Below are 13,189 nucleotides of genomic sequence, written 5' to 3'. Positions count from 1 at the left end.
CAGACTACTTTTAAAGTTTCTTCAAGAGAATTCAAATGTTGGCTACTAGGGTACATCATGTACAGTATAGAGTATGTAAATTTCATGCACTTTATTTTAAACTTTCACCATTAGTTGACTGGATAACCAGTTAATTCACTTCACCTTGAACTCATCATGACCTCATACATGTTTATCATTTGAAAGGGTTCTCGGTGTGACACGTTTATCGACTTCTTGACGCTTCTTTGTCCTGCTTGAAAATGCAGTTTCTGAAGCCTCAACCCTCAACGTTATGAGGTGCAAAAGTGTGCTTTACGCTTCATCGAGCCCCGTTCTGCTCAGTGCAGTTCCGGACCTCCCGAGTCTGAGCCGGTTACTGTGCTTTAGTAGTTTGGACATCAAAACGCCACTTACATTCTCACTTGAAGCCATTTAACGTCCTTCCATTTTTATTGGCTCATACAGATGTAGAGACCATCCATCAAGCCCAATTTGCTGTTGGTGTGATGTTACAATGAAAATTATTGGCCTGCTGACTTTTTAATGTGAACATAATATTTGCATATGCAAATGAGTGTATATCACAGCACTTTGATCTGTCCATTTGACCGTGGGCCGTCTAGGTCCCTGGGCTTCGAGACTCAGTGTGGTGATTTAAACGTCTGGCTGGCATCCTGACTTTCAGCCCTGGAGGGTTCCTCTGCCTCTCAAATCTGCAGCCCAAAGATGCTGATTCCCATGGATATGGTGACCACATTAATTTCCACTGATTTAATCACAGTGCTGCAGAAATGACCTGCGAGCCCCTTCCTCTCACTCATTATCTTGGATGAATCAGAGTGGCCACTTCACAACAAATCCCACAATTTAAATTTTCTCAGCTTTCATTTTCTCTCCTACAGTATCTTCCTTTCTGCATATTATCTGCTATCTCAGTTTTGTTCATGGGCTTCTTGTGACAGAATAATAATGCAGCCTTTTTAGTCTTTTTTTTATTTTGTTTTATTGTGTTTTTGCTTTAGGGATGTGGTTTTACTTCATCTCTGTGGTTTATGCTTTATAAAGTTTGAATTGTTGGTTGTAATGGTAGCAATGCTTGAGTTAGTGCAAGATGATATTATCATTTTTATTTATGTTGTTATATTTAAAGAAATAGTTCATCCAAAAAAAAATTACTCATTTATTCAACTGGATGCTGTTCAAAACCTCTATGACTTTCTTTTTTCTGTGGAACACAAAAGGAGATTTTAGGTAGAATGTTGGTCTCATGAAAGTGAATGGTGACTGCCTAACATCTTCTGTCTTCCATGGAAGAAAGTCATATGGGTTTGGAACAACATGAGAGGAACCATGCACCATTAGCACTCCGACACTTCACTGTGTGTATTACTCCGCTTGTGTTCGTGCTTTTCTAAACTAAAGTGTAAGAGCAGTACAGATGTGTTAAGAGCTACTGTTTGTCTTTTTTTTTACATGTATTTTTTTTGACATTACATATGTTAGCCATCAGGTGGTGGCAAAAGATAATTTGTGTAAAATGAACCAGTTAGGTGACGTGAAGTGAATCCGCTTCAGCCAGTGTTTACATACAGCACTATATGATCGCTTGTATTACTATTACTAAAGCTAGGAAATAGCTTTAAATGGCTTTAAACGAACAACTTCAGCATTACGGCTCATCACAGCTGAGAGACACAACATACTGATTAATTACACAAACTGAAGGCACTTACCTCTTATCAGACTTTCCACACTGCAGTGGACACACTGTTTAAAATGGAGGACATTGCGGTTTCTATAGTGATCGACTCTACCGCGCACCAGCTACGGCGAAATAGGTAGAATTACTCCCGCTTGAACTGCTATTTTTCCACTGAGAAAGCTGATCTTCAGAAAACTGACAGCATCTCTGCTTGTGAGTGGCAACAGGTGATATACTGTACGTATATGTATATACACTTACTGGCCATTTTATTAGGTATACCTGTACACACATTCATGCGATTATCTAATCAGCTATAGTGTGGAAGCAGTGTAATGAAGAAAATCAAGCAGATATGAGTCAGGAGCTTCAGTTAATGTTCACATCAACCATTCAGGGCTCCAGACTGCGACTAAAATGGTCACAAATGCAACCAAAAATAATAGATTGCGACAATAATTTAAAATCTAGTCGCCACTGATAACAATCGGGTTGTGTACGTTCATATGTGGTTTCGTTAGATATCATCTTGTGTGTTATTGAATACATCTTTAGAGCGTGCACCACTAGTGTGTCTCGAGCTGCTTTTCACCAATTATGTTGTGATGAGCGCGCTGCTCCGCACACAACAACAAACCCAGTGCAAGAGAGTCATGAACAAATTACTCTTTTGAACCGGGTCTTTTTCATGAATCATCCGATAAGAACTGAGGGTGTGAACTCAGGAACTCAGGTTAGCAGTTTGTGTCAGAGTCACTTTTTCAGCAAATCATCCGCCAGTGTGTTCACAACTGGGAGAGCAGACATTTCAAAACAGAAGTCCCATTTCTTTATAATTAAAAGTCCCGCAGCACTTATATATATATATATATATATATATATATATGAGATCCAGCTTTTGACACTTAGGACAATTGAGGGACTCATACACAACTATTTCACAAGGTGCAAAAATTAATTGATGCTCAAGAAGGCAACACACTTATATATGCATACTGTGCTTTATGTAAATATCTGCTCATTTAGATTCTGAAGAGCAGTACTAAATAAAAAAAAATGTTTTATCTCTTATATTTGTTTAAATTATGAAAGGGGTTAAATGAGACAAAAGGGAAGTGCAAACTTACGTATCTTCTCAACTATACATACTGTTTATTAAACCTCTGATTAAAGGTGGAGTAAGCGATTCCTGAGAATGACTGTTGATATTTGAACTCAACAGCCAAAAAAACACACCCCTCCCTTCAGTGCTCCTTAAGAAGCTCCGCCTCCCAAATTCACGCACGCTGGAATAGTGTTGTGTGGATCGGTCCGATCCACTTTGTTTATTTTCCCATTTACAGAGCCAGGGCTGTGTACAAACACCAGATTTTTTTTTTTTTTAAGTGCACACACAGAGCGGACAACTAGCAGACCGTGAAGAGATATTCAAGGAATTTTACAAAAAGTGTATTGGATTAAAATGACTTACTCCACCTTTAATGGGTTATCAACTGTCTTCCTTTTCTTCTGCTTTCTGTCTTGTTTCTGACCAACAATCTAAATCGAGCAATTGTATGATTTGGTGACTAAAAACAGCCATTTGGCTTCTTAATGTTTCAGTTAAGTAGCCAATGGCTCCTAAGTCATTTTTTTAATCTGGAGCCTTGACCATTAGAATGGGGAAAAAATGTGATCTCAGTGATTTAGACTGTGGTATGATTGTTGGTGCCAGACGGGCTGGTTTGAGTATTTCTGTAACTGCTGATCTCCTGGGATTTTCATGCGCAACAGTCTCTAGAGTGTATAGAGAATGGTGCGAAAAAAACACAAAAAACATCCAGTGTGCGGCAGTTCTGTGGGTGAAAACGCCTTGTTGATGAGAGAGGTCAACGGAGAATGGCCAGACTGGTTCGAGCTGACAGAAAGGCTACGGTAACTCAGACAACCCCTCTGTACAATTGAAGTGAGCAGAACAGCATCCCAGAATGCACAGCATGTCAAACCTTGAGGTGGATGGGCTACAACAGCAGAAGACCATGTTTGGTTCCACTTCTGTCAGCCAAGAATGTAAAACTGAGGCTGCAGTGAGCCTACCATTTGTGTACCTCAGTAGAAATCCAGATTTGTCAGACCAGGCGATGTTTTTCCAATCTACTGTCCAGTTTTGGTGAGTCTGCCCACTGCAACCTCAGTTTCCTGATCTAAGCTGACAGTAGTGGTACCCTGAGTGGTCTTCTGCTGCTGTAGCCCATCTGCCTCAATGTTCAACATGGTGTATGTTCAGAGGTGCTTTTCTGCATAGAACTGTTGTAACGTGGTTATTTGGGTTCCTGTCAGCTTGGACTAGTCTGGCCATTATCTTCTGACTTCTGTCATTAACAAGCCGTTTTTCCCACAGAACTGCTGCTCGCTGGATGCTTTTTGTTTTTCGCACCATTCTCTTTACACTTTTTTGTGAAAATCCAAGGAGATCAGCAGTTCATGCTACCAACAATCATGCTATGGTCGAAATCACTGAGATAAATTTTTTTCCCCATTCTGATGGCTGATTCCTGACCCTTATCTGCTTGATTTTATGCATTGCACTGCTGCCACACGATTGTCTGATTACATAATTGCATGAATAATTAAGTGTACAGTAGGGATGGGTGATACCACTTATTTTCTTTTCGAGCCGATACCAAGTACTTTTAGGCCAGTATCACCGATATCGATACCAATACCGATACCTCTAATAAATTTAATTTTAACAAATTCTTTGGACAAAATTAGTAATTTAAATTATTACTTACATTTTTTATATATTTATAGGCCTAAGCAGAAAATTATTAGGCTGCTTTGTTTACTTTTTAAAAATTTGTAAGTGTAAGCATAAAACCACAAAATTAACCATAGATATTATTATATGGTTACTATTACTGTATTGTTGTATTTTAGCATTTCTGCACGTCAAGATGAGCGGAAGAAAAAATAGTTCCAGTGCCATGCAACAATACGCTCATATAATAATTTTTTTCCACTTCGAAGCTTATGAGATGCATTAATATTCATGTTATCTAAATAATAAGATCACTAGTTTAAAAAAAAAGTTCAGAATCGATATTTTTATGTGAGGATCGATATTCTTGATACCACATCAGTATCGGAAGTATCGATACTTTAGTATCGATCCACCCATCCCTAGTGAACAGGTGTACCTAATAAAGTGGTCGGTGAGTGTATATACTGTATATAATAAGATGTTACAATATATAAAATATATTTCATATATTGTTTAGCATGGCTGGATTGCTGGATTTACCAATCAGCAAACAGGACCGGAACTTTCCATATTATATATTTTTTAGATATTATACAGTATTTTTTTTCTTCACCATTGTAAGCGACATTTTCTCCTTAACGCAATGTTACCACACCTGCCCGGACGTGGTAAATTGACAGTGCTATAATGACAAAGAAACAGCTAATAGAATTAGCCCTGAATTTCCTGCAGTGTAACACATTTGTATTTAATATACAGTACAGACAACAAAAGGGACAGAAGAAACATTGAGAGGCCATCTGGCAGAAGCCCATTGCTTGTTGTAGGCTGTACTCTATACATCTGTGCTTTTATAGTTGACAGACGGTTGCTGAGGTCCCAGGCAACATGCAATCACTCAGCTCAGTGCTTGATTTTAGGGTCAGTCCTGTGTGTCCTCATTGGATAGTGATAGTTTGAGTGGGGTTAGAGTGGGACACTCTCGATATGTCCAAGAACTATTTCTTTACTTGACACAAGTTATTTTGGTATTTCATGGCTTTATACAGTACTGTGCAAAAGTCTTAGGCACATTTTATTTTTCACAAAAACATTTGTCTTAAAACAGTTATTTTATATCCTATTCTGCTTTTAGTGTTTCAGTAGGAAATGTTAGATTTTAACATTCCCTTTGCAAATAAAATTGAATAGAAGAAGAACAAGGAGCCATACAACAGATGGTATGTCCCCCACAGAGCCCAGATCTCAACATCATTGAGTCAGTCTGGGATGACATGAAGAGACAGAAGCAACTGAGGCAGCCTAAATAGATAGAAGAACTGTGGCAAGTTCTCCAAGAAGCTTGGAGCATCCTTTCTGCCAACAACCAAACAAAAAAAAAAAAAAAAAAAAAAAAAAAAAAAGAAAAACTGTCTGAGTGTACCTAGGAGAATTGGTGCTGTTTTAAAGACAAAGGTTGCCACATCAAATATTGATTTAGCTATTTTTATGTTTACTGGACTTTGTTTGATATTAATTGATTAATGAAGATTATTTGTGGCATTATTTTTGGAGACATCCTCACTATGCAACATTTTTCACAAGTGCCTAAAACTATTACACAGTGCTGTATATATTTTTTTCTGTGTACAAATGGAGGCCACGTGTTAGTAAATGGTGAATTTAATTTCTGTGGTCTCTCCGTTAAAGTGGCCAATTCATGAAGACAAGGATTTGAATCCAGCCTATGTCATTTCCCAATCCCATTTCCTTGTCCATTGAACTCAAGTGTGAGCTACAAAGGTAGTTTTCACATACCAAGAGATAGGCCATTCATAACAGAGAAATGTACATATAGAGGTCATAAAAGTAATATAGCAAAGAAAAAATATGTTTTATTTTAGGGGTCAGGGAAGGTAGATATTGACAGTATAAAACTACATTTTTGTTTTTAATAAATAATAGCTTTTTTATCATTATAATATATATATATATATATATATATATATATATATATATATATATATATATATATATATATATGTGTGTGTTTTTCATATGCAATTTGTAAATAATTGTTTTGGTGTAAGAACTTGAAAAATTTAGAATACAGCCCCTGAAAAGTCCACAGCTTAAGTGTAAGTGACAGAGGAACAGTGACTTTTCCTCATTAAGGCTTATTTTGGCATTGGACATTGAGGAAAAGAGTGTTTTAAAAAAGGTAATAAGGGATTGATCTTTTGATGGTTTAGTGGTGCATATAACCTTTAGTGGATGCACTGATTATAAAATTCACTTAGTTATTGTTGTGAGCCGGCAGATATTTTTCATTTCTTTGCAGAGACTGGCATTACATCAGTTTCCTCCTTCATTAATCAATATATTTTTGCCCCATTATTTTGCATAATTACAGTATGCTCCATTGACTAGAAGAACACGTGATTTGGATGTTAATTCAAGTTACATTAAACATAAATTAAAAGCTAGCCTTTGCTATTATTTCATTCATTAAAATTTACACAGATTTATTAAAAGGCCTGAGAGGAATGGAAGTATTCATGGAGACATGTGTAGCATTTTTTTCATATTTGTGCAATGTTGGTTAGTTTCCTCATTTTTAAATATTGTCTAATACGGGTTTTTCAATGGTCAATGCCGGACACAAGGGTGAAGCAACACTTGTGATAATAGAGCTGTTCAGTTGTGATGTCAGTTTGTAGGCAAACCCAGAAGGCTGATTTAACATGGGTTCTCTCAGGAATTTCAAATGGCTTTTACCAAATATTGGTTTTCAATTTATAGACTGGCCTACAGTATGTAAAATATGGTGAATTACATAACCACTTTACATGGTTGACAAATGATGTGTAATTTCAGTAATTCTGTAGCAAAATTCACATTTGAGGTATTACTATGTTTAAATTATGTGGTAGAATGAAACGGGATAATCTCTTCAAGTATTGTTAACCACAGACTTAATTTTTCTTATAATATAAACATCATTCTAAAACCCCATTAGAAATTCCAGAGGCTCGAAAATGCCAGCTCTTTTCCGGGTTTTTGCAACTGCAAACTAAGCAACTCTATTGGCCAAGCAGAAATGCTAATCAGCTGTTGTAGATAATCTCAAAATCGTTAGATATCGTCCGATAAAACGACTTGGCCAATATATCAGTCTATTTCTTTAGAAAAGTATTAAGAAAGTCATAAAACATTCAGTTTTACTTCCCAGCCCATCTAAAAAGTGCACACACACAATTATCCCATGCAGACTGTTGAACAAATGCATCCTTGTGTAAGGGGGTGCACGCCTCCACTTTCTCTCTTACCCAACCCCACTTTCATCTCTCTCTACTCCTATCTCCCAGCTGACAACCGCAATCCCTTTATCTCCTATCTGTTCCACCTTCCTCATTCTGTCTCACTTTCTTCACCCTCCTTCTCAAACTCTCATACTACCTGTCTCTCATGCCTTTGGTCTTATTTTCCAATCAGCACAGAACACACCTGTTTTTGTTTGGAGTGTCTCTTTTATTTTTCTCCTGTTTGATGGACTGCAGGGGCGAGGAGGGCAGGGAAAAATGGGGAAAGAGAAGGCGGAGGAAGAGGAGGAGACTGAACGAGTGCGTCTCACCAGGGATGCAGGACAGATTCCTCTTTTATGAGGAGAGTGCTTGGTATTCGGGACATGGTCCGGCCTTTAGAGCCTCGTGATTCATAGCAGGGGGTGACACGGCCCATGGTATCAGTCTTAGGCCGACGCTAAGAATAGTGCAGCCTGCGTTTGTTTCCCTCTTCTGCGACCTGCGCCATAATACTTACTGATGTACACAAACAGCAAGGTTTAAAGCTTTTTTTTAGGTTAAAATACTTCCCTCTATCATGGATTAATATGCAGAGACAACTATAAGTAAGCTGTTAGTAGGTTGACTTCCCTGAAAAGTGCTATCAGAATATTGCTCTGTTTGTTTGAACAACCCGACCAGCCAGACACAGCTGCATTGACTCAACCAATTGTGTAGTTTGGTACGGGACTCTCTGTTTGTTCAACCAATGGCAGACAGAGGGAGCATTCAGGAAACCAGTTTGAAAGCAATATTTTCGTTGTGTTGGTTAAGGATACATTATGTTAGCTATGAAATTATCCTTAGCAAAACAAAGGAGTCAGTCATTTTATTTCAAAAACTTTAAAAATGCCATTCCATCACCTTCATTTCCACCACGGAATTCTTTTGAACACAATACAGAATTTAAGATATGCCTAAAATGACACTGTAGCGGGACTTTTCACTGGGTTTAAGGACAAAATGACAAAAATTGCATACTGTAAATCTGTGATGCATGTATATACACTGTTGAACAATGTTAGTATACATATAAAATTAAAATAAAAACTAGTACTAAAAGTGCCCAAAGTTGAAGAAACACCAGTTTATTTTTGCAGTTCCTTTTGGTGACGCTAGTGGCGCAGAAATCACACACGGAGCAGCACATCAGTTTCTCTGCTCTAAAAGCAATCTTCAGCACAGGAGATAAAAAAGGTCACCAGTGTTTTAGCCACCTCTTGAAGATCTAATTGTGCTGCTGACTTTTGTCTACTTTCTGATATGAAAGCTTTTGAAAATGGCAGAACCCCGCTAGCGTGGGTGCATGCGTTTTTTTCAGAGGTTGACGAAGTGTATATGTGTGTGCGCACAGTCTTGTCTCTTTTATTCCCTGCCTGTATTGATTTGCCACCAGGAGAGTATTGAAGATGGTCTTCATTTGTAATTAAAGATCACAAAGCCCATAATGAGAAGGCTAGCAGGATTTTGTCCCCTACCTTTCTCAGCACACTGCATAAGACCCAGGCTTTCTAATGCAAAGAACTGAAGAAAAAAAAATATATATATATATATAAAAAAATAAAAATAAAAAAAATAAAAAATATATATATATATATAAAATGGGTTTGTGGGGGGGGGGGGGGGTGAGGGGGTGTCTTTGTGGGGGCCATGACATCTGTTGCAGGGCTCCCTGTTCTTCTATTCTATTCTGTTGTATTTGCAAAAGGAATGTTTGGGAGTCTAAAATGTATATTTCATTTTGACTCAATAAAGCTGAAGATATAAATAACCATCTTAAGACAAATGTTTTTGTGAAATATCTTATGTGCCTATGACTTTTGCACAGTACTGTGTATATATATATATATATATATATATATATATATATATATATATATATATATATGGGCTGGTTTGAGTATTTCTGTAACTGCTGATCTCCTGGGATTTTCACAAACAACAATCTCTAGAATTTACTTAGAATGGTGCCAAAAACAAAAAAACATCCAGTGAGGGGCAGTTGTGCAGATGGAAAAGCCTTTTTTTGAGCATGTGGTGCTACATCTGATTTACAGCACTCCGAAAGCCACCATACTGCACCATACTGGTTTTATAATAGTTCCCTACATGTGCTCTGATATTTAAAAAAAAATTAAAAAATAAAATAAAATAAAATAAATTGAGAAAAAGGAATGAAAGTGAATGGTAATTAAAAAAGTGGTACGGATTTGGAGCACAAGTAAATGATGACAGAATTGTTATTTTTGTATTTTGTGTGAACTATCCTTTGAGGTTCACAAAGCTTAATATACATGTATTTATGTATTTATATATCAGAGTGAATGGGGCTGCAAAACCACAACTCTGTAGGAAACAGTGGTTTGATTATGTGTTCCAGTCGATTGTCGTCACATGGGGGCACTGTTATGCTGCGAGCTGCAACAAATCGAAGCACACATCTCTTCTCAAAATGGTTGCTGCATGCAAACACTCTCATACTCTTTTCTCTGTTTTGTCTATTTCCCTTCACCCTCATTGCTTAAAAAATAAATAATTAAATAAAAATATACGCACACATGGATTCAGCAGTGTCTGAATGACACCATTTAGAAAGCTCTCTTTTGTCAATTGCCATAATGTATGGATTTAGCTCCCCGGCCTGACATGTTATTACACATGCACCGCAGGGTACTCAGGGCCGATTGGTGGGCACTCTTGATGGAATTGTGGTGGCACTCTACCTGATGACTGTGAATGGTGTATAATTGCCGTTTAACGCTCTCTCGCTCTCCCACAGGCATACGGGATGTCCGTCCTGCCACTGAACCTGATAAAAGGCACGCACAGCATCCTGTATGAACGCCTGGAGAACACCGAGGACATGGAAGAGGTGGAGCACCAGATAGACAAGCTCAAAGCCCAGGTTTGTGTGTATATGTGTGTGTGAAATTAATTAAGATCAGCTGTGCCCTGCTCGCTTTATTGAGGATGAGCTGCTATCTGTTGCTGTCCTTTAGCTTTGAGCTGTGGTTCTCAAACTTAAACCTTTGATCAAGTCAAAACCTTCTCGTAGGCTACCACCAAATCACAATAAATCTCACACAATCTCTATATTTACTCATATATATATATATATATATATATATATATATATATATATATATATATATATATATATATATATATATATACAATACTGTGCAAAAGTCTGAGGCACATGAGATGTTTCACAAAAGCATTTGTCTTAAGATGTTATTTATATCTTCAGCTTTAGTGTGTCAATAGGAAATATAAATGTTAGACTCCCAAACATTACTTTTGCAAATAGAAAAGATTAGAATAGAAGAACAGGGAGCCCTGCAACAGATGTCATGACCCCCACAAAGCCCCCAACTGAACATTGTGTCAGTCTGAGATTACATAAAAAGACAATTGAGGCATTTATGTCATTATTTTTGAAGACATCCTCACTATGCAACATTTTTGTATATATATATATATATATATATATATATATATATATATATATCATGAGAATCATTTCAGGCAAGTGTTTCATAACTTTTGACCGGTAGTGTGTGAGTGTGTGTGTGTGTATATATATATATATATATATATATATATATATATATATGTATAATTTAAAGGCTTTCTTCACCCAACAACATGTTGCTTCTTATTTGAATGGCTTTTTATGGAACACAAAAGGAGATGTGAGGCTGACAGCCTCAGTCACCTTTCAGTTTCATTGCATATTTTTTTCCATACAATGATATTGAATGTTGACTAAGGCTAAAATTCTACCTAAAATCTTGTGTATTTCATGGAAGGAAAAAGTCATACGAGTTCAGCACAAGAGATGACAAAAAATAAAAATAAAAAAATGGACACAAAGCAAATTGGCATCTATGACAGCACAAGCATAAGAAGGACTGTGAGCAACATACACCTAATACCATATTTTGATTACAATATGCATTTGATATGCATCATAAATTGCCAACGTTGAATGTATGCACAAAGCAATATTAAAACTGTTAATGGATCTTTTTTTATTGTAAATTGAAAAGGAATTACAAATAAAACAAGGAAGGAATACCAATTAAAATAAAACATATTGGACATTTCCAAAGTTCTGTTGCAACATGGGGACTGGGGACATTTTGCGTACCACAGTTTGAGAACCACTGGCTTTGAAAAATGTAATTTTTTGAAGTTAGGGGCAAATTTTAATTTTCAGAAAGAAGGCAATACCATTTAAAAAATAGAAGAGAATGGTCTCTCAGTTTTTCTTTCTGTCTCTCTGCAGTGTGCAGATGGGCGTCCTCTCTCTATTAGAGACAGGAGAAACCTCCAGGATCTTGAAGCCAAACTTCAGGTGCTCAATCGCCGAGGGCATCACCTGGAGATTGCAGAGAGGAACTGCTGTAATAAAGTGGGCATTGCCCTGCGCCCAGTGAAGGTTTGAATTTCAGCTCCTAATCACTTTATTGATTCTCTCTTCATCCCCTCTGGTTTTCACATATTTGTTGAACTATCCACAATGTGAGTCCTCAGAATATCTTCATAAAGTTCTGTCTGTGCACAGTCGTTTTGAGAGTTTGATCATATAATGAAAAATCTAATATTTTTCCAATATTTTTATAAATTATAAATCTATTTATTGATTTAGTTCAATGTACTATGAAAACATACTGTACATTTTAACTTAAAACGTCCTCCCCAAACCAAAAATACTATGATGTCACACAATTGTATACATGAACACACCTTTGTATATGCATCACCAATTGCTATTCGGTATTTATAAAGAATAAAGAATGATAGGAGTAAAATGTGGGAAAATCTGTCAAACTGTCCTTTGCTGTCTGTAGCACCAATCCCAATGTAAAGAAAGAGGGTCTTCAAATCATAAACTTTTATCCTCCCACATTCTGACCCAGCTGTCACCTAGGCCACATGGGCTACTGGTTAATATTATCCAATAGACAAATAGCTCCTTAGGCAATGTTTTAGGTTACTGCTGCTTAATGCAGCAGGTGTTTCAGGAGGGTAGTAGTCCTCCACAATCGACTGCAAACACGCATTCAGATCTTGCTTCATTCTGGTATAGAACACCCAATGTTCGAGTCAAGTGAAGTCATATTTATTTGTAAATCGCTTTTCGCAATACACATTTCAAAGCAGCTTTATAGAAAAGCATGTTTCAATGTCTGTAATGTCTTAAAGTCTCCATTTAGCAGTTTCATTGAAAAACGTAAATTTGGGGGCCTGGGTAGCTCAGTGGTAAAAGTCGCTAGCTGCCACCCCTGGAGTTCGCTAGTTCAAATCCCAGGGCATGCTGAGTGAATCCAGCCAGGTCTCCTAAGCAACCAAATTGGCCTGGTTGCTAGGGAGGGTAGAGTCACATGGGGTAACCGCCTCGTGGTCGCTATAATGTGGTTCGTTCTTGGTGGG

General features: G+C 37.3%; 1 protein-coding gene across 1 annotated transcript in view; it reads left to right on the top strand.

The window, feature by feature from the left end:
• LOC127414065 (lysosomal cobalamin transport escort protein LMBD1-like) overlaps positions 1-13,189 on the top strand; it is a 129,444-nt gene that overhangs the window by 65,728 nt on the left and 50,527 nt on the right. The window contains exons 8-9 of the mRNA XM_051651773.1: positions 10,530-10,655; positions 12,042-12,194. Coding sequence (XP_051507733.1) covers positions 10,530-10,655; positions 12,042-12,194 — 279 coding nt within the window. The remainder of the gene's footprint in view (positions 1-10,529; positions 10,656-12,041; positions 12,195-13,189) is intronic.

Source organism: Myxocyprinus asiaticus, chromosome 23 (assembly GCF_019703515.2).
Source record: "Myxocyprinus asiaticus isolate MX2 ecotype Aquarium Trade chromosome 23, UBuf_Myxa_2, whole genome shotgun sequence".
NCBI classification, from domain to species: domain Eukaryota; kingdom Metazoa; phylum Chordata; class Actinopteri; order Cypriniformes; family Catostomidae; genus Myxocyprinus; species Myxocyprinus asiaticus.
This window is presented reverse-complemented; position numbering and strand designations above follow the sequence as displayed.